Genomic DNA, 19,483 nt, shown 5'->3' on the forward strand with positions numbered 1-19,483 from the left:
TTAGCATATTATTCTGTTATTAGACTATTAAGTGGAAATTATCTGGTATTGTCAAATCTCTATTGTAGTACTTTTCAACATAGACATTAAAATTTGTAATGATAAGGCCTTAGTTGATTAGCCATAGCCATAACTTCCCATGATCTGAAGGACCTGTTCCTTTCCTTGAAGAGCAGTACCAGGATGAGATGATCTTGCTCATTAACACATTCAAACACATCATATGTCTCCAAATGAGCCTTTTGGTCAAGCTAAAAGAACAAACAAACAATTTTGGTTTTTATTTTGGTTTTGGCTTGTCTGAGAGACAATAACAAGTTATGTTGTAAACATAACTTTTTACATTTTACAAACATAAATTTTTACATTTTAAATTATGAAATATAAGTAAATACTATAGAATTAACCCAACTTTTCCTTTGATTGAACAAAATTAATTATTTTATCAGGAATTTTAAGTAAAGAGCCTTTATAAATCTAAGATCACAATTTATTTTCTAGATATATGAAAATGAAAATTATAATTCTTCTTGGATTCTTGGGAGCGACACTGTCAGCCCCAGTAAGTGATTTTATGGCACTACTGATCTCATTTTGTTAAGCCTTCAACAATCCTTCTTTTTAATATTTCTTATGTTATTTTTTATTTTTAGCTTATCCCACGGCAACTTATGTCCGCCAGCAACAGCAATGAGGTTAGTTTAAATAATTAAAACAATCTCTTCCACTTTTTTAATGGAAACCAAGTGGGAAGAGATAAAAGTCTTCATTTGATTTATACTGTGTTCCTCTCCGCTAGCTGTTATGTATATCCAAGCACATTTCTAATGTTTATGTTTGCTTGTATAGCAGGTTACTTCTAAAATATTATTCTGCTTCTATTTAATGATTGTTAATTCTTCAAAGGCAGATACAATATTATCTATATCTTTTTGTTCTAATAACACCTCATATAGGTGTGTAAAGGTGTTTAAAAGCACAAAATGACTAAACCACTGGGATGAGCTAATGTTGTGCAATCTCATACCCAACAAGGGAGAGGTTGTTAAATCCCAACCTTGTTTTAAATTCTAACTTTGAATCACTGTAATTAAATGTAAGCCTAGTGAGAAAATGTCTCACTTCTAACAAGAAATTGAGCAACCAGCTGTGACTTGTGCAATCTTTGTAGTAAACAATGTTCTTACTCATTTTAATCTATAGTAATCTTGATTTCATATTATTTTTTCTTTTCTAGTTACTTCTTAGTCTTAATAATGGTCACCTTGTGCCACTACAACTTCAGGTAACTCCATTTCAATAATTACTTTAAGTGGAACATTTTTCTATTGCTCATTTCAAATGTTACTTTGTATAGAAGGAAATGTTTGCTGATCTTATTTCTGAAATCTTAATTTTTAATATTATAAATTTGTCTCATATATTCTAGTGACCATTTGAAGATTAAAGTAAAAACTGTAATTTAACATTTATTTGTTGAGAACTTGGTATATGTCAGGCACTAATTCTGACAACTATTAGATAGTTAAAATTAATTATTTTAAACAAAGTCATGCCCAGCTAACCAGTAGCAGCAGGTTGAGGGGGGCGGTTTAGGGGAAGGTAAGGGAAAATACACAAGGTTTAAAACCAGTCTGGCTTATGCAGATGCTGCACTCGTTTATCAACCTTACCCTGGCCCATATTTCTCATGACAATCAAGAATTTAGCATTTGCTTCATATTATTTGCTTTGTTCAAAATGAATCAAGATGTTGTCCTTTTTTATATTGCAACACTGGAAGTACAAAAATTGTTTGTATTTTGTCTCTTTCTTTCTCAGGACTGATTTTTAAACTCTTTTTGGCATGAAGGGAAATGCTTTCTTTCCTTTGTGTCTTTTTAGGGCCCGTTTAATTCATGGATTCCACCTTTGTCTGGAATTCTACAACAGCAGCAGCAGGGTCAAATTCCAGGACTCTCCCAATTCTCTTTATCAGCTCTAGACCGGTTTGCTGGACTGTTCCCAAATCAGATACCCTTCCCAGGACAGGTCAGTTTTGCCCAAGGAGCCCAGGCAGGCCAAGCTGACCCCTCACAGCTTCAAACAACGCCTCAGACACAACCAGGCCCTAGTCATGTAAGTCAGGCCTCTTTCTTTTTGTTCTGAGGAGAGAGAACCGCATGTTTAATTTGACAATGAATGTGAATCAGCTTTGAAATAGACAGGGGGTCTTGAATAATATTTTTTTCTCGTAATATGTTTCTACCATCACTGTAAGCTCTTTCTTTTATTTTCTGATTTCTAACATGAAAAATATTTAAATCAGCTACTCTAGGATATAGCCACAAACCAAAAAACTTAAACACAAGTCTAGGATAAGATAGGAAAACTTCACTGTATAAAAGGCAATTTGTGTTACTGACAGCACATATAATAGATGACTTTTTGTCGTAGGAGCTTGCCAACATGACCGAAAGTCATGTTTATATGGCTAGCTCTATGGAAAGTGACTCAGGGATTTATAATAACAAAGTCAAGCATACATTTTTATATAATTCTTTTTTTGGCAGGTGATGCCCTATGTATTCTCTTTCAAAATGCCTCAAGAGCAAGGACAGGTAAATGTATATAATAACACTGCCCACAGAGAGGGCTACGTACACTGTCCAGGATGCTTTCTGTTTCTAGCTCTGACTCCTATAGGAGGGCTATAAAAACCGGTATAATGATATCACTGTCTAGATAACATCATTGCTGGGCTCCTATCCGTTTGTTGATGTTGGGCTCACTTAACAACTCCTTAAGAACAGGCAGCTAAAGAGAGTCTCCAGGACCTCTGAATTTCCAAGGGCATCACTATGTTGAGAGTAAAAGAGCTCAATACACCCCCAGGGCATGTCCTCTCTGCATCCAAAGTGCTGGAAGTTGTGAAAAACTCAAGAGAAATTGGGTTGACTTTATCCAACTTTAAATTTGCTTCAGAAGGAGATGCACTAAGCTGATAATACATGATGTGATTTACAGATAAGAAACACTTGTTCATGTTATTTAGCAGTCACGAAATTCTGCTCAAAACATTTCAAGCTTGTTGTACATTTCCAATTTGAATTCATGTTACAATCAAATGGTAATTATTTCTATTAAATAAGAGAATATTTTAAAAATGAACACAAGCTAATATAATCATCATATTAATTTGAAAAACCCTATCAATATTAAGATTGTTAATTTTATAATATTCTTAGTTCAAAGAAACAGGAATATAAATAAATTATATTATTATTCATCAGAATATTGGTATTTTCATAAAGTTACAGGCTCTACTGTAATTATACCTGTATGATTTTGTACCACTTCCACTCCCATTACAAAACAAAAGTTACTTCTAGACATTATCTTATTCTGTGACATAAGCATTCACAGAATTAGACGTATAACTAGAATTACTTCATCTTAAGAATCAGGAAACCTACTCTTAATGAGATAAAATTTCCAATCCCATTGAAAGTAAATGACTGAGTTGCAATATAATTCTCCACCCCTTCTGTCTCCTTCTTTAACCACTAAACCAGCAGCTTTCCACCCTGGCTTTACATTAGAATCTCTGGTGGTAATTTTGAAAATACAAATGTCTGAACCCTACCCCAGTGCTAATGAATCAATGCCCCATGAATAGATGCTAAATTTGGTCATTTTCTAAAATGCTCAAATGTGATTCTGATTCTTAGCTAGGATTAAGAATGCTTGTACAAAATATAATCCTTCTGAAACCATAGTGTTGTTTTTTTAAATCTCATGTCTGATATAGCTTCTTACTTTATGCAAAGAAACAAAACAGCATACAAAAATCAAAGTAGGTACTAAGATTCTCATTTTCTATAAACACATACACGTATAAACACATAGAGACATATTAGTAGGAGGCAATGATAATATAAATGAAAGCCACATAGTAATGTAGGTGGTAAAGTTTTTTATTTTATTTGTGATTTTATTTGTTACTTGTCTCTGTCTTGATTTACCAAATATTCTAAAATGTATATGATTATTTTAATAAAGTAGCAATTCTTAAAGGCAATACATTCATGGCATTTCATTCATTATGGCAGAACTTCTAATATCACATTCTGCAGAATGACGATTCTAAAATCATAAGGAAAAAGCTACATAGGCTATCTTTCACTTAGGTATTTGCAAAGTAATTTGTATATAAAGCTTCCAAGATGCCTTTGGAAAGAAAAAAGGGGCCTTTTGCTTAGTTCAACCCACTATTTTCTAAATGTGTTGACCAAGCAACCTTAAAAACAAAATCCAGTATTAACTGGGATGCAAGTTGTTTCCAACATTTGGGAAGGGATGCTTCATCTATTTTCTTTGTACTTAATCATATAAAGCTGCTAGACATAAAACAGCTTTTAAATAAAATTGATATTAGAAGATAAAAAGTGTGTTATATGCTGATGTAATGGAATCTCTTGTATCTTTCCCTTTTACAAGTAGATGTTTCAATACTATCCAGTTTACATGTTCCTACCCTGGGAACAACCTCAGCAAACAGTTCCAAGGTCACCTCAACAAACAGGACAGCAGCAGTTTGAGGAGCAGGTACTGCAAATGTTTTAATCTTATTAGTTCCACTTCAAAATAGAGAAAATGGGGTATATTACCATAGAAAAATATTTCTGAATATTTTTAATGCAAACACTCAACAGCATGAAACAGGTAGGCATAAGAAGGTAGACATAGCTCTCTGCTATATATCCTTTGTGTAAACTTACTTGGTAATATTCCAAGGCTGGATTTTTAGCCAGTGAAGTCAGTAAGTGGACTTCAATAGAATCAAGGCCAAAAGGCTGAGTAACCTTTAAAGGCAAAGTTTTCTCACATTTAAAATTTACTAGCATCTACCTTTCCACATATATGTGTGTGGTTACTATTTAAAAATAATAAATTGCAAAATATTAGCTACCTTGATGAAAGATGTCTTTGATCACTGTATCTTGAGATACAATCAGATGCCATTATATTAAATTTTATGAAACTGCAATAAATTTTTAGAATTTTAACATAAATTCAGGTGGCTCACATATAATTAACATTCTTCCTGTTAAAATGAAAATGTCTTTTTTAAGTTTAATCATAGCTCTAAAACCTGACATTACAAATTACAGAAAACTTAGAATTATACTTTTAAAAAACTGATAGTATTAATTGTAATTGTCATGTTGCTTTAAAGGGAAAAAGTTTTATCCTAGAAATGATATGGTTATAAAGGATTCTTGCTAATTTAATAAAAATTAATTTTTACTTACTGGAACATATAAACTTTAAAAAATGCTTTTAATTAATATAAAAAGATATATGTTTAAGTGATCATTTATTGCAAACTTATGACAAGAATAATTACATAAAATATAATAAATATTTTTAAAAATCTGACAGATCCCATTCTATGCCCAATTTGGATACATTCCACAACAAGCAGAACCTGTAAGTAAATGCATATTTTTCATTAAAAAATCTTTTGAAACTACTTGATTCATTGTCTACTAAATCTGTAAATGCCCTTCAGTCAAAGATGACCAGGAGAGCATCTCTGATTAAATAAAATTGGATGCATCCACTCATTACAAGGAGGAGAACACAAACATGGGAAGCCTTGTGTGTCTTAATAGGAAAGTATTAGAATGACTTCTCACAAGATTTGGGCTTGTTTTAGGTAATTTGGGGAAGACTTCAAAGAAGTGGTGGCTCACTCTGGAGTGATCTAAAAGTAGGGTAGCTCTATAATTATCTTTAGTTCTCAAAAAGTAGAGTAGCTCTACGATTGTCTTAAAAGTTCATGCCCCTAAGGCAAGGATAAGGGAGCAAGGTGAAAGCTTTAATGGGTAAAGAAGCATTAGTTGCTCATATTAGCCAAGATGTGAAGATACCTGGTATTTTTGTGCCTTGTATGGCGACCTTACTCTAGACAATATTTAGAAGTTGTCTTGGATTTTTTTTTCTACCTCTGTCTGATATTGGTGTTCTGTAGAACTGTTTATGCTCAACAGGTGAACAGTTGGTCCTAGTAGAGAATGTTAAAAAGCAGCACTCCCAGAATAAAAGCAAAGTTGAACTATCAATCCAGTTCTCTAATAGCAGGAATTAAACTATCATTTCTGTTTTTAACAAAATAAGAAGTTTGGGAGTGTTTTACTACTCTGAGTGGCCAAAGAGTATATTTTCATAGATCACTAATTTAGACTTTTTAAAACATTTGATGTTTTTAGGGTATACCAGGAGGACAGCAGCAACTAGCTTTTGATCCCCAATTAGGCACAGCTCCTGAAATTGCTGTGATGGTAAGATTCCTGACAACATTTTGCCAGCTACTGGAAATCAGCAATTGACAACTTACCACACTAATGTTCATTTTAATATCAACTCTGTTATAATTCCATCAATAGTATTGCCTCTTCCTCTTACAATATTTTTCCAGTGAAGATTCAGTTTACTCTTACTCAGTTCATCAATACGTTTGAGTATGCTACAGCAGGTATGTTTCATGCACCTTTATTTAAAAGCAGATATTAAGAAACAATTAGGTTTGCTGGTATATATTCATGATCTTTTTTATAGTTTATGATCTAAAATAACTAATAATGGCAACTTACTTTTTGAATATAATGTTAGTTTTGCATCTCAGTCCTTTTGCTTTACATTCTTCCCAATTTTAGCCTTCTTGTTGAACCTATGACAATTTTGTTTTCTTTCTCATTCTCTATAGCTAACAGGAGAAAAGATACCATATTTACAAAAAGAAGTAATAAACTTTAGACATGACAATGCAGGAGTTTTCATGTCCTCAACTTCACCAAAACCCAGAACAACCAACGTTTTCACTTCTGCTATAGACCTAACTATTACACCAGAGCTCCCAGAAGAGAAGGTAGAGTAATGAAAATTTCATTTTATGTAAGAAATTATTGTCTAATGAAAAAATACAGAGATAAAATTATTGCTTTAATTTATGACTTAGTCATGAAATTAAGAAGATAACTAATGTAAAATATGTGGTATTAGCTCTGAATAAAGTGACCAATAATTGTTTTGATAATTAATTAGAATTTAATTTAATTTCAGTTTAATTAGAGCTTCTTATGAATGTCCTTTTCTCCCTAGGGCAAGACTGTTAGCCCAAGGGAGCCATAAGAATTTGCCCTAATCATTCAAAGCTTTTGGTAGGTATTTGCCAAAGTCAAGCATTAGGTGCCATGACAATTTCTATCTAAGAAGACAAAAGAAAAAGTTGTGAGAGAAGCTAATGGCGTTCTTAACAAAGTAGTTATAAAAAACAAGTTAGCTATATATGCACCCGCAAAATTAATAGTAATTATGGACTTCAACAATTTTTAAAAACAAAATTAAGTTTTGAGAATCATGTCTGCCTATACTATAAGCTTGGAATACTCTCTGACACCACAAATACTGAATATGCCAGTCTCAATATAAAAGACATTCTACTGTCACTTTATACAGAATCATTTCTCCCAAATCATCATTTCAGTTTGCAAGCTAAACATTGTAATAATTCCAATATATCTGTATTAGCTTGAAATAAAAATCTCAAAATGATAAAGAAATTGTACGATCAGAAGATAATTTCAAATTCTGTGACTTTTGTGTCAGACATAATCTTGACTAATTACCTGTTTTAATCAGCTCAGTTAGCTATGAGGCTACAGTAGGAGTTTGATAGAAGGGCTGGCTGGGAACAGCACCACAAAGTAAAAACATGCACTAAAAATCAAACAGCTTAACCTGAAGGGGAAACTAAAACACAAAGTTTTTGAAATCTCCTCCCTGCTACCTATGAGTCTGTTTTGATCTCTCCTTCCATAAAAATAAACACTCAGCGTTCTTCAGGTGAAAACGGTTTACAAAAATACAAGCGAGTGAATAGTAATAACACCTCTTTAGGAAAGCCTCCTCACTAATATACTATATTGTACAAGGCGAATCAAGTTATTCAGTAAGAAATACTAAAGAAACAAGCAATGGGGAAAGGATTCCCTGTTTAATAAATGGTGTTGGGAAAACTGGCTAGCTATGTGCAGAAAGCAGAAACTGGACCCCTTCCTGACACCTTACACTAAAATTAACTCCAGATGGATTAAAGACTTAAACATAAGACCTAACACCATAAAAACCCTAGAAGAAAATCTAGGCAAAACCATACAGGACATAGGTGTAGGCAAGGACTTCATGACTAAAACACCAAAAGCACTGACAACAGAAGAATTTTCAGTATTTTTATGACCTTTTTTTCTATCTATTTTTATGACCTTTTTTTCGCTAATAAAGAACAGCTCTCTATTTCTTTCATAAGCAATTAGCATGGTATTAGAATATATAATGCAAAGAAGTCTAATGGTATTAAAATGGTTTTCTATTATATTTTTCAGGGAAAAGAGGTGGCCGTGCCTTGGATATAATTTTAGGCTATTAGCTTCCTCAATGCTAGTATCATTTCTTTGGAATACCCAAAATATCTTGACTCTTCTAACTTTGTTTTCACTTATAAATATTATTAAACTCTTTAAATGTGTCACAGAAAATAATACAATCATGTAATGAGTCTTTTTTATGAAATCGTATGTCTGTTCAAATATCCTATCATTGTATAATCTGAAATATAATAACAATGAGAATAAAGCTAGTATCATTAATCAATTGAATAATTGCATTACTAAATGATGCCTCTGGAAAATGAAAGTATCCGTGAAGAGAAGATAGGTATACTGTCATTGGATGTATGATGAGCGTTGCATTGGAACTGATGAAGTCAAATGCATATCTAGATTTGACATGTCATTCTTTATTTCCCTAAGGCCCATTCATTCAGCTTCCTTCTGAGACATTCTCATGAAAATCAAAATCATTTGGGGGCAGATATCATAAATTTCTTATTCCTAATATGAAACAGTTACATAGAGAGGTGGCTGTCCTTACTCAAAAGGTAGGAAAGTGTGTGCTTGTTTAGGGGAGGGAGTATCCTGTACACAGTAAGGTGTAGATTTTAGGTTTCATCATATCTGGCTTTCAACCTGGCTTTGAACCTTCAGCAAGTCACTTCACCTGCATGAGTGTCACCTTTCATAGGTATAAAATGAAGATAACAATACCTTTTACAATTTTTGAAAGAACTACATGAACTAACACATGAAGATGCCTGGCTCATAAAAAATCTTAATTTTTTTTCCTTTCACATGTGAATATGAATGTACTTGTATGTTTACCTTATTTTTTCAGCTTTAGATGATCAGCTGAAATTTTTAGAAAATAGGAAAATTGGTATTCAATGTACTATAGATGTGTGTGTTGATGTATGTGAGTAGGTATATGTAAAAGGAAAAGTGAGTGAATTAGTGAATGAATAAATGAATACATGATTATGCATTAGGTGGTTTCCAATAAATTTGATGACTATTCTAGGCTTTAAAGTAGATTACAGTTCCTAGAATCTTACCTGTTTGAGCATTTAGTAACATTATGACCCTAGAATCTACTACTTGCTTTTTGGAAGAGTAGCCTGATTCTCATCAATTCTACTTTCATTTTACTCTGCATCCTTTTTCCTAAATTTATGTACTGAACTAATGTAATTCTGGGTAATTGACTGATATCTTAGTATTAGAAATGATAGAGAGATCCAAACAAAAATATGTCTAGGAAAAAAAAATCAGGTATTCTGAAGCTATGAACCTTGTTCCCCAAATTCCAATAATTTATGGGATCAAGGAAAAAAATTACATGAGGTAATTCATACTAAGTGTTTAGAATAAATCCTGGAACATAGTGAGTACTCAGCTTTTCTCTTTAATGAGAAGGATAAAAAGAGTGACCAAAGACTATGGAGGAAATATAAGTGCAACATAATTATTCTATTCAAAAATGAACAGTGAAGAACCCTGAAAAAAACTATAAAACTAAGTAGCAAGTTATAAGCAATTCAAAATTTAGCAACATGAGGGGACACAATAATAAATACTTTGAAAAAGATACCGTGATAGTCAATTTTATATGTCTACTTGACTTGCCTAAAGGATGATCAGACAGCTGGTAAAACATTATTTTGGTTTGTCTGTGAGGATGTTTCTGGAAGATAGCACTTCAGTCAGTGGACTGAGAAAAGAAGATCATCTTCATCAATGTGGGTGGGAATCATCTAATCCACTGAGGGCCAGAATAGAAGAAAAAAGGTAGAGAAAAGGCAAAGTTGCTCTCTCTGCTTGAGCTGGGACATCCATCTTCTGCCTCACACGTTGTAGCTCCTGGTCTCAGGCCTTCACACTGGACCTAGAATTTACTTTGGATTTGGACTGGAGAACAATTTCACTGGTTTTCCTGGGCCTCCAGCTTGCATATGGCAGAAGCTGAGGCTTCTCAGCCTCCATAATTATATGTACAAATCTTTCATAGTAGATTTCTTTCTACATATCCACATAAAAGCATACCTCGGTGATATAGTGGGTTTGGTTTCAGAACACTACAAAGTGAATATCACAATAAAGCAAATTATATGAATTTGTGGGCTTCCCAATGCTTATAAAAGCTGTTTATACTACATTATAGTCTCTTAAGTATGAAATAGCATTATGTGTAAAAACACAGTGCATATTCCTTAATTAAAATATTTTATTACTAACAATGCTAATGAAGTGAGCACTTACTTGACCAGGGTTGCCACAAACTTTCAATATGTAAAAAGCACAAAATCTGGGGCCAGGCATTGCTGTTTGTACCCATAATGACAGCAACTCAGAGGATGAGGCAGAAGGATTGCTTGAGGCCAGGAGTTTAAGATCACCCTGGGCAACAGATAGGGTGCAGATCCTATTTATGAGGGATTTTGTTTAAAATGTCATAACTACTTCTCAAAGGCCCTACCTTTTAATACCATCACACTGATGGTTTGGTTTTAACATAAAATTTGGAGAAAAACGTGCAAATTGAAATGAATATAATGTTACAAATGCTCACTTAGACATTCTTTGCTTTCCAGTTGTATGTTTTGGTGGCTCCTTTCCCATTGGCATAAAATTTGCCTCATCTCACCCATACAAACACTTTTGCATCACATACATCCCTGTCACCATTGTGTGTGCTGAATATTAAACAGTGAAACACAGAACAGTAAAGCAAAGTTTTCTAAAGAGTAAGGCCAAGAACCATAGGAGCACAGAAAATGAGTACATTACATAGACATGATGGTGGATGTGCTGGTGTTTTACATACAGTACATCATCACTTAATATCACTGATAAGTTTTGGAAATGTGCAACTTTAAGTATAAAAGTATCTTTTATTCCATAAAATAAAAAATAAAATAAAATATATGGTTATTTTTTAAAGCACATAAAACTAAAAGATTGTGTTGTAAACTAGTCTTTTGTTTAAACATATTTGAATGATGCCTTTTATTATAAAAATTGTTTTTAAAATAACAGCTTATAGAATTATTTAAAATTTTTTCCATCCTACTATGATTCACTAAGTGGATTTTTCCCTAATTCATTTCATGTTCCTTGTGTTGTGGCTAGGAACTGACTAATTCTGAATTCCAGTTACATAGTTTATAGATCTGTAATCTTAGATACCTAACTTTCTAAGCACATTTTCTTCACCTATAAAATAGGGGTAATTTTATAGTTTATCCTATATACGTCTATGGTGAATGTGTGTACATGTACATATAAAATTGTTTGTGTATGGGGGTGTGTGTATATAAAAAAGTGCTTGTCAGTTTCATAAGCATTTTGATAATGTTACCTTAAATAATGTATAGCCAACAGATCAATATCTAATTATATGGATCCCTAAGGATTTAGTATAATTAGAGTCTTTGTTAAATGCAAAAAAAAAAAACCCTTCTTATATTTTGACAATTCAAAGACAAAAATAAGGGGACAAAAAACTTAAAAGTTTGGACAATTAACGGGGTTAATTTATCAAAATACTAGCAGTTCAGGTTTGTACTTTTGATATCAACACACTGCCATATACAAAGCATCATTTTTGTTTAAATTGTAAGAGCTTTGTGGCAAATTGGAAAATATGTTATTATCATTTTAATATGGAAAAAACTAAATGGTTGTAAAAGATTAAAAGATGTGTCCAAGTTAAATCAACTAGTGAGTATATGGGCATGATTCAGACCCATATGCGTGACTCTGCAGGCCTTCTTCTTAAACTCTGCAAAAGAAGCTTGCAACTGGGAAAAATGTCTATTCAGGAGAGTCACAGGAAGACTGTTGCCAGAGCTCTGTGTAATACACACATGGCACCAGTACAGTGAACCATGTTTTATATCAAAATACTTATGTTCTAGTGAAGCAATAAAGAAAAACTAGATGATAGTGTATAGAAGGGGGTCTTTAATTTTTGGTGGTTTTATATTTAAAGCAATATTAGTTTCTGTTTTTGTTTTTGTTTTGTTTTGTTTTGTTTTGTTTTGTTTTGTTTTGTTTTGTTTTTGAAACAGAGCCTTTCTCTGTTGCCCAGCCTGGAGTGCAGTGGCACGATCTCAGCTCACTGCAACCTCCACCTCCCAGGTTCAAGAGATTCTCCTGCCTCAGCCTCCCAAATAGCTGGGACTACAGGTGTCCACCACCACACCTGGCTAATTTTTGTATTTTTAGTAGAGACGGGATTTCACCATATTGACCAGGCTGTCTCAAACTCCTGACCTCATGATTCGCCTGCCTCGGCCTCCCAAAGTGCTGGGATTACAGGCATGAGCCACCATGCTCGGCCGCAATATTAGTTTTAAATGGAGAAATTATATAATTTGCAAAGGGAAAGGGAAGTTTAGGAAAACTATGAACATACGTGTGCATGTGTCCTTATAATAGAATGATTTATAATGCTTTGGGTATATACCCAGTAATGGGATTGCTGGGTCAAATGGAATTTCTAATTTTTAATAAAACTGTATACAACACTGCATGTTCTCACTCATAAGTGGGTGTTGAGCAATGAGAACACATGGACACAGGGAGGGGAACATCACACACTGGGGCCTGGTGGGGAGTGGGGGGACCAGGAGAGATATAGCAGGATGTGGGGGGAATGGGGTAGGATAACATTAGAATAAATACCTAATGTAGGTGACAGTGGGATGAATGCAGCAAACCACCATGGCATGTATATACCTACGTAACAATCCTGCACGATCTGCACATGTACCCCTGAACTTAAAGTATAATAATAAAAAAAACTTGATACACATTCAAATTATACTGGTAAAATCGTATGTTATGAGTATGGGGGACAGTTAACAAGCATGGCTTCTCAGCTGTTGCCCTTCAGGCTTCAAGCTATGGTATAAATGAGAAAATTACCAAGAAATGTCCAAGGCAGGTACTGAGGAACTTAAATCCTTCACTCAATATTTATGAAGCACATAGTTGGCGCCAATGTAAGCCTGTAAGCAGGCCCATTTCAGTGAGCAGTATGGGGACATACGGCTGTCTGGCTGTGGCTCTGGCACTTGTTAGTATAAAATCTGGGCATGAGAACTCTGTAACCACATCCCTTTTTACAACTGGGGCCAAGTATGCGATCTGTAGAAACCTCTTCAGATGCTACAACATTGACACACAGGGTTCTAATTATTTTGCAGAAATCCACAGACACTAAGTTCACTTTTAATTTAACACATAATTTTAGGAGAGGCTTTAATGAGAATTCATGGATTAATTTGTGTTTATTCTCTTAGAAAGTCTCTCACAAACTTTTTAAAATTAAAATTTCTCCTTAGTATTAACATATATGCAAGCCTGGTAAAGGTCAGATCATTTATCACAGTTTCCAATTCATAGCAGGGAATGATTGCCAAAAAGGTATACATGTGTTGAATTTCTGCAAACTCTGTAGGCCAAAAGATGTGAAACAAAATATTTCTGCTCTCTTATTGATGTAGTAGTTAGTTAGTCTACTGCTAAGGCTTCCCACAGTGGGCATTTCCCTAGTACTAATGTCTAATCCTTTAATGATGATGGTGCCTTTGGATTTAGCAAGTTGCTTAACCTCTACCAGTAGATAATTCTTTTCCTTGTAACACCCAGTCTGAGAATATTATGGTTGAAAGGGTAGAGAGAGTTCATCTAATAAATTCCAATGACTACACAAAAATCCCCTCTGCTATAATTCAGCCTGTGGTCACCTATCCTCTCCTTGAATATCTGCATAGATGGATGTTTTCAATCTTTAAAAAGTTTTTTCTTATAGAGAGTATTTTAATACTTTAATATATTAGTTTTTAATTTCTGCCATCTGATTACCCCCAAAATAGACCTACGAATTTTTCATATGACATTTCCAACTTCTTTCCTATGAAACCACTCACAACTTCTCTTTCCGGTAAAACATCCTGATTGCTGTTCCTTTGATTGTCTTTGCCCTTTTAAGAGCGATCATGTGTGGAAGAATTTGCAGAGGGGATGTTTGTAGCTATAACTTTTATCCTGTTAGTCTTTTCTATATTTTGCATTCTTGCCATTTGAATTAACATTAACACAAGAAAGCAACAGCAGCTTCTACTGCATAATTCAGTTAGACAATACTTGGAAGTTATGTGGAGGTCACATTACCAGATCGCCAACCAGAAAGAATAATTACTCTCACCTGATACTGCTTGGTTTCAAAATTCTCCTACTTAAGTAGTAATTGGAATAAGATAGGGGCTTAATATGTCAGCTAACTAACATATTAAGTTAGTTATGATAGGGGCTTAATATGTTAACTAACATATTAACTAACATATTAAGCCCCATCTTATTCCAATTACTGCTTAAGTTGCTTTTATATAACTAACATATCAAGCCCCTATCTTAGTCCAATTACTACTTAATTTGCTTTTATATATCTTTATATTAGCCAGGGAACCTAAGTAACTGAGGACCCCTGAAAATGTGTGGCAGCAAGAAGTCTGATCTACTCAAGGCTACACTTAAAGTATATCCTAAGCCAGTGCTTCTGATGCTGCTGAAACCACCATTAACGCTGTCAGACACATGATTAATGCTTTCATACATTTCATTTCATTTTATTCTCAATTCCAGAGACAATTCACTTTACAGATGAAAACTGAGATTCAGAAAGCCTGATTTGTCCACCTACAACTAATAAAGAGGAAGATCAAAATATCTAAACACAGTCTTACCTGTGAAATCCTAACTCATTTAGCTTAGAGCTATCCATCCTTGGCTTCATTATTCCTACTGCCTCATGGTGGCTAGAATTTTAGTAATAGGATAGCCACAGATTTATGCAACAACCTCCTGGCTTGATCGGAACTACCTGTGAGCCAACACAAATGGAAGCCAAAGATCAAGAAAGCAAAAAGTACTCACCAGAATCCAGTTCTATACAGGAAAGACATACTAACATAAGAAATGTATAGATTTTTTGTGCTAGGTTTTTCTATCAAAGTACTTTTCTGAAGAAAATAATACAAACCTTCTACAAATCCAGAGTTGAGTTGACAGCTTCACCTTGAAAATGTATTTCAAGTGTAACTGATAACTAGACAAATGACCAAAGGTCATTTCAAGTGTAACTGATAACTAGACAAGTGAATGAAAACTGTTTATTCTCTTTCTCAGTTACTCAGATTCACTTTTTAAATAATCTGTAAAGGCAGATTGTTCTTAAAAAAAAAACTAGCAAATTTTTATTTTAAGATAAATACATGGCTAAGACAGAAATATTCCTTTCTATCCAGCTATCATTATTTACTATCTGCAATGTTCACAACATTTAATATTATGGAGTCAACATGTTAAACTAAATATTTTAAATGCCTCTAGGTATACACCAAATGTATGAAAACGGAGTCTCATAGTTTGCCTACATGTTTGCACATGGATAAGGCTCAGGCTTAATTGCTGCAAACTGTAACTATATTTTTATGTAACTGAAAAAGAATGCTTTTGATACATTAGTTCTGGGATAAATATTTCCATACTAAGTCATATTTTTTATCCATTGGTACAAAATTATATTATAAACAATAGCAACAGAAAGTATTGGGCAGTTGTCCAGTGAACTCCATTATAGCAACTTCCAATTGTTCATACAAATTAGGCTTTCTTTTTCCAGATTAGAGTCCTCTTATCTTCTTATCCCTTCCAAAAAGTGATTCCTTTCTGTTTTTCCAAGTATAGGAAACTAGTCAAATGCATATTCTTTGAACACAAATATATATTGATTACTTATTACAGGGCAACCATTATGCTAGGTATCCAACACCTAAGAATTTAAAGTGTATCATCCTTGCTCTAATGGAGCTTATAAGCCAATGAGAAAGAAAATGTTTCAGAAAAAAATCATTTTTCCAAATATTTTATTGTAAAATATTTTAAGCCTTCAAATGAGTAAGAATAATACACTGAGCAGTTCATTTCATTTTCTAGATTGTTAGCATTCTGCCACTATTTAAATCCTTCTCTTTCCATTGAGAAATGAATGTTGTGGGTCACTACTAACATTTAAGTGATATAAATTAGAATAAAATGAAAGATGTGTAAAAAATTAGATTACAATAGAACATATCTGAAAAAATTAAAAATGTCAGTATGTTCCTCATGTAAACAAGGTAAAAAATATTTTATTAAACCCTTGTTTCAGTGTGTGTGTGTGTGTGTGTGTGTGTGTGTGTGTACTGAGTTATGATACATAATGCCTTTTACTGTGGCTTTAATTTTTAAAATTTTGAAAACCACTTTAAGGATCATTGTAGCATTACTGAGGAAGATAGATTGAAGAAGAATAATACTGGTGACAGGGACTCTAATTAAGAGGCTACTGTGACACTCTAGGAGAGAATGAGAACCTAAACTAAACTAAGGAAAATACGAAGAATACGGAAGAGATTTGTTCCAGGGCATTACAAGAAGGAAAAAGTTAATGACCATTTGAGGTGGAAGAGAAGGCACAAGAAGAAAATAGTATGAGTCTTAGATTTCTTGCTTGGATAAACAAGTGATTGATGATCATCAGCTGAGAGATTAAATAAAAGTGAGGATGATATTAAGAGGGAAAAATAGTAAGCTAGGTTTTAGATATGTTGGGTTGATGTGCCATCAAACTTCTAAATGGATTATTCATTTGGATACAAGACTTAGAGTAATTAGGGAAGAGTTTTAGCTGAAGGCATAGCTTAAGGAGTCAGAAGTAGATTAATATAAGAGAGAGTGAAGACTAAAAAGACAAATTGTCACGTATAATAAATCAAGCAAAGTGAATCAGAAAATAAGACTATTGTTGCTACTAGAAGAAAAAGAACATGAAAAATTGGCTTAGCAAAGCCAAGGAAGAGAAAACTAGATTTCTAAATGGGAATAGTCACAGTTAAATGTTAAAAGAAGAGAAGTAACACAAGGATAGGAAATCATTTATGGTTTTCACAATTCAGTGGCAATTGACAATCTCCATTAGAGAAATTTCAGATAAAATAAATTGAAGTAGACTAAACTGAAAGACAGGTTTTAGGTAAGGAAGTGGATAATACATGAACACGCACACCTGTCTGGATAACACACACACACACACACACACACACACACACACACACACACGTCATCCCCTGGGGAAATGTACTATGAGCCCAAATTGGTCAACATATAAGCCAATATACAATAACATCCCAGGTTTAATATATTAAGTTTCTTCAGGCTGTTTTCTTTAAATCACTGAGATAAGATTTAATGTTAAGTTACAGGTAAAGAAAGTTTGATGTTTCTCCTGCTTTGTGCTGATTTTTTTAGTTTTATGTTACAGTGGCAGTATAAGGCACTAGTTTAAAATGTTGGTTTTACACCAAAAGCAATGGTGACAAAAGCCAAAATTGACAAATGGGATCTAATTAAACTAAAGAGCTTCTGAACAGAAAAAGAAACTATCATCAGAGTGATCAGGCAACCTACAGAATGGGAGAAAACTTTTGCAGTCTACCCATCTGACCAAGGGCTAATATCCAGAATCTACAAAGAACTTAAACAAATTTACAAGAAAAAAAACAAACAACTCCATCAAAGAGTGGGCAAAGGATATTGAACAGGCACTTCTCAAAATGAGACATTTATGTAGCCAACAAACACATGAAAAAAGCTCATCATTATCACTGGTCATTAGAGAAACGCAAATCAAAACCACAATGAGAGACCATCCAATGCCAGATAGGATGACGATCATTAAAAAGTCAGGAGATAACAGATGCTGGAGAGAGTGGAGAAATAACACTTGTACACTGTTGGTGGGAGTGTAAATTAGTTCAACCATTGTGGAAGACAGTGGTGATTCCTCAATGAGCCAGAACTAGAATTACCAATTGACCCAGCAATTCCATTACCGGGATATACCCAAATGATTATAAATCATTGTATTATAAAGACATATGCACACTCATGTTTATTGCAGCACTACTCACAATAGCAAAGACTTGGAAATAACTCAAATGCCCATCAATAATAGACTGGATAAAGAAAATGTGGCACATATATACCGTGGAATACTATGCAGCCATAAAAAAGGATGAGTTTATGTTCTTGGCAGGAACATAGATGATGCTGAAAGCCATCATTCTCAGAAAACTAACACAAGAACAGAAAAACAAACACTGCATTTTCTCACTCATAAGTGGGACTTGAACAACAAGAACACACGAACACAGGGAAGGAAACATCACACACTGCGGCCTGTCAGGGGATGGGAGGTTAGGTGAGGGATAGCATTAGGAGAAATACCTAACGGAGATGACAGGGTGATGGATGCAGCAAACCACCACAGCATATGTATAACTATGTAACAAATATGCACATTCTGCACTTGTACCCCAGAAATTAAAGTACAATAATTAAAAAAAAAATGTAGGTTTTAGAACCAACTGGCGCTGGTGCTCAATTCCATCTCTGCCAGAGACTAGTTATAATACCCACACTGATTATCAATATTCTCTGCTTCTCAGTCTCAAAATAAGATGGTGTTGCTCATAGTACTTTCCTCATAAGGTGGTTGTTTGGGGGATTGTATTATATTATATACATAAAGCATTTAAATTTGTGCGTGCTTATTATCCTCAAAAAAACTTAGCTGTTATTATTTTTTTGAGTTCCCTTAAGAACTGATTCCTAGAAAAAAATAAAAAGAAGAAAAGGGACTTTCACACACCGCTACTACAATCTGGACTATATAACATCTTTTGAAGCAGAAATTTGAATTCAATAATACAATATTTTTGAAAGCTCTCAAATGAGTTAAAGCTCAAATTTTATGACTCCTTACAATGACATATACAATATGCAAGCATAGTTATGGTAATTCTTGAATGTGTGGGCTCTGGTTCATAGTCCAGCACTTAATGATTATACTCTTTCTGTTGTAAGTGAATTTTTAGTTGAAAAACAGAGTACAGTGTTCTATAAGGTAAACAAGATGCTGTAATGCTCCAAAAAGA

The 19,483-nt window shown here is 33.8% G+C and overlaps 1 protein-coding gene across 1 annotated transcript; it reads left to right on the plus strand.

Moving 5' to 3' along the window:
• Positions 1 to 505: 505 nt before the first annotated feature.
• On the plus strand, positions 506 to 8,831 carry ODAM (odontogenic, ameloblast associated). Its single transcript, XM_032259327.1, has 11 exons — positions 506 to 562; positions 654 to 695; positions 1,238 to 1,285; positions 1,885 to 2,118; positions 2,553 to 2,600; positions 4,483 to 4,587; positions 5,425 to 5,472; positions 6,255 to 6,326; positions 6,752 to 6,913; positions 7,147 to 7,205; positions 8,430 to 8,831. The coding sequence occupies exons 1-10, from the start codon at positions 506 to 508 to the stop codon at positions 7,174 to 7,176; spliced, it is 846 nt and encodes a 281-aa protein (XP_032115218.1). The 3' UTR covers positions 7,177 to 7,205; positions 8,430 to 8,831.
• The last annotated feature ends 10,652 nt before the right edge of the window (positions 8,832 to 19,483 follow it).

The sequence above is a fragment of the Sapajus apella genome, unplaced genomic scaffold (genome assembly GCF_009761245.1).
Source record: "Sapajus apella isolate SASKATOON/1434 unplaced genomic scaffold, GSC_monkey_1.0 scaffold108, whole genome shotgun sequence".
NCBI classification, from domain to species: domain Eukaryota; kingdom Metazoa; phylum Chordata; class Mammalia; order Primates; family Cebidae; genus Sapajus; species Sapajus apella.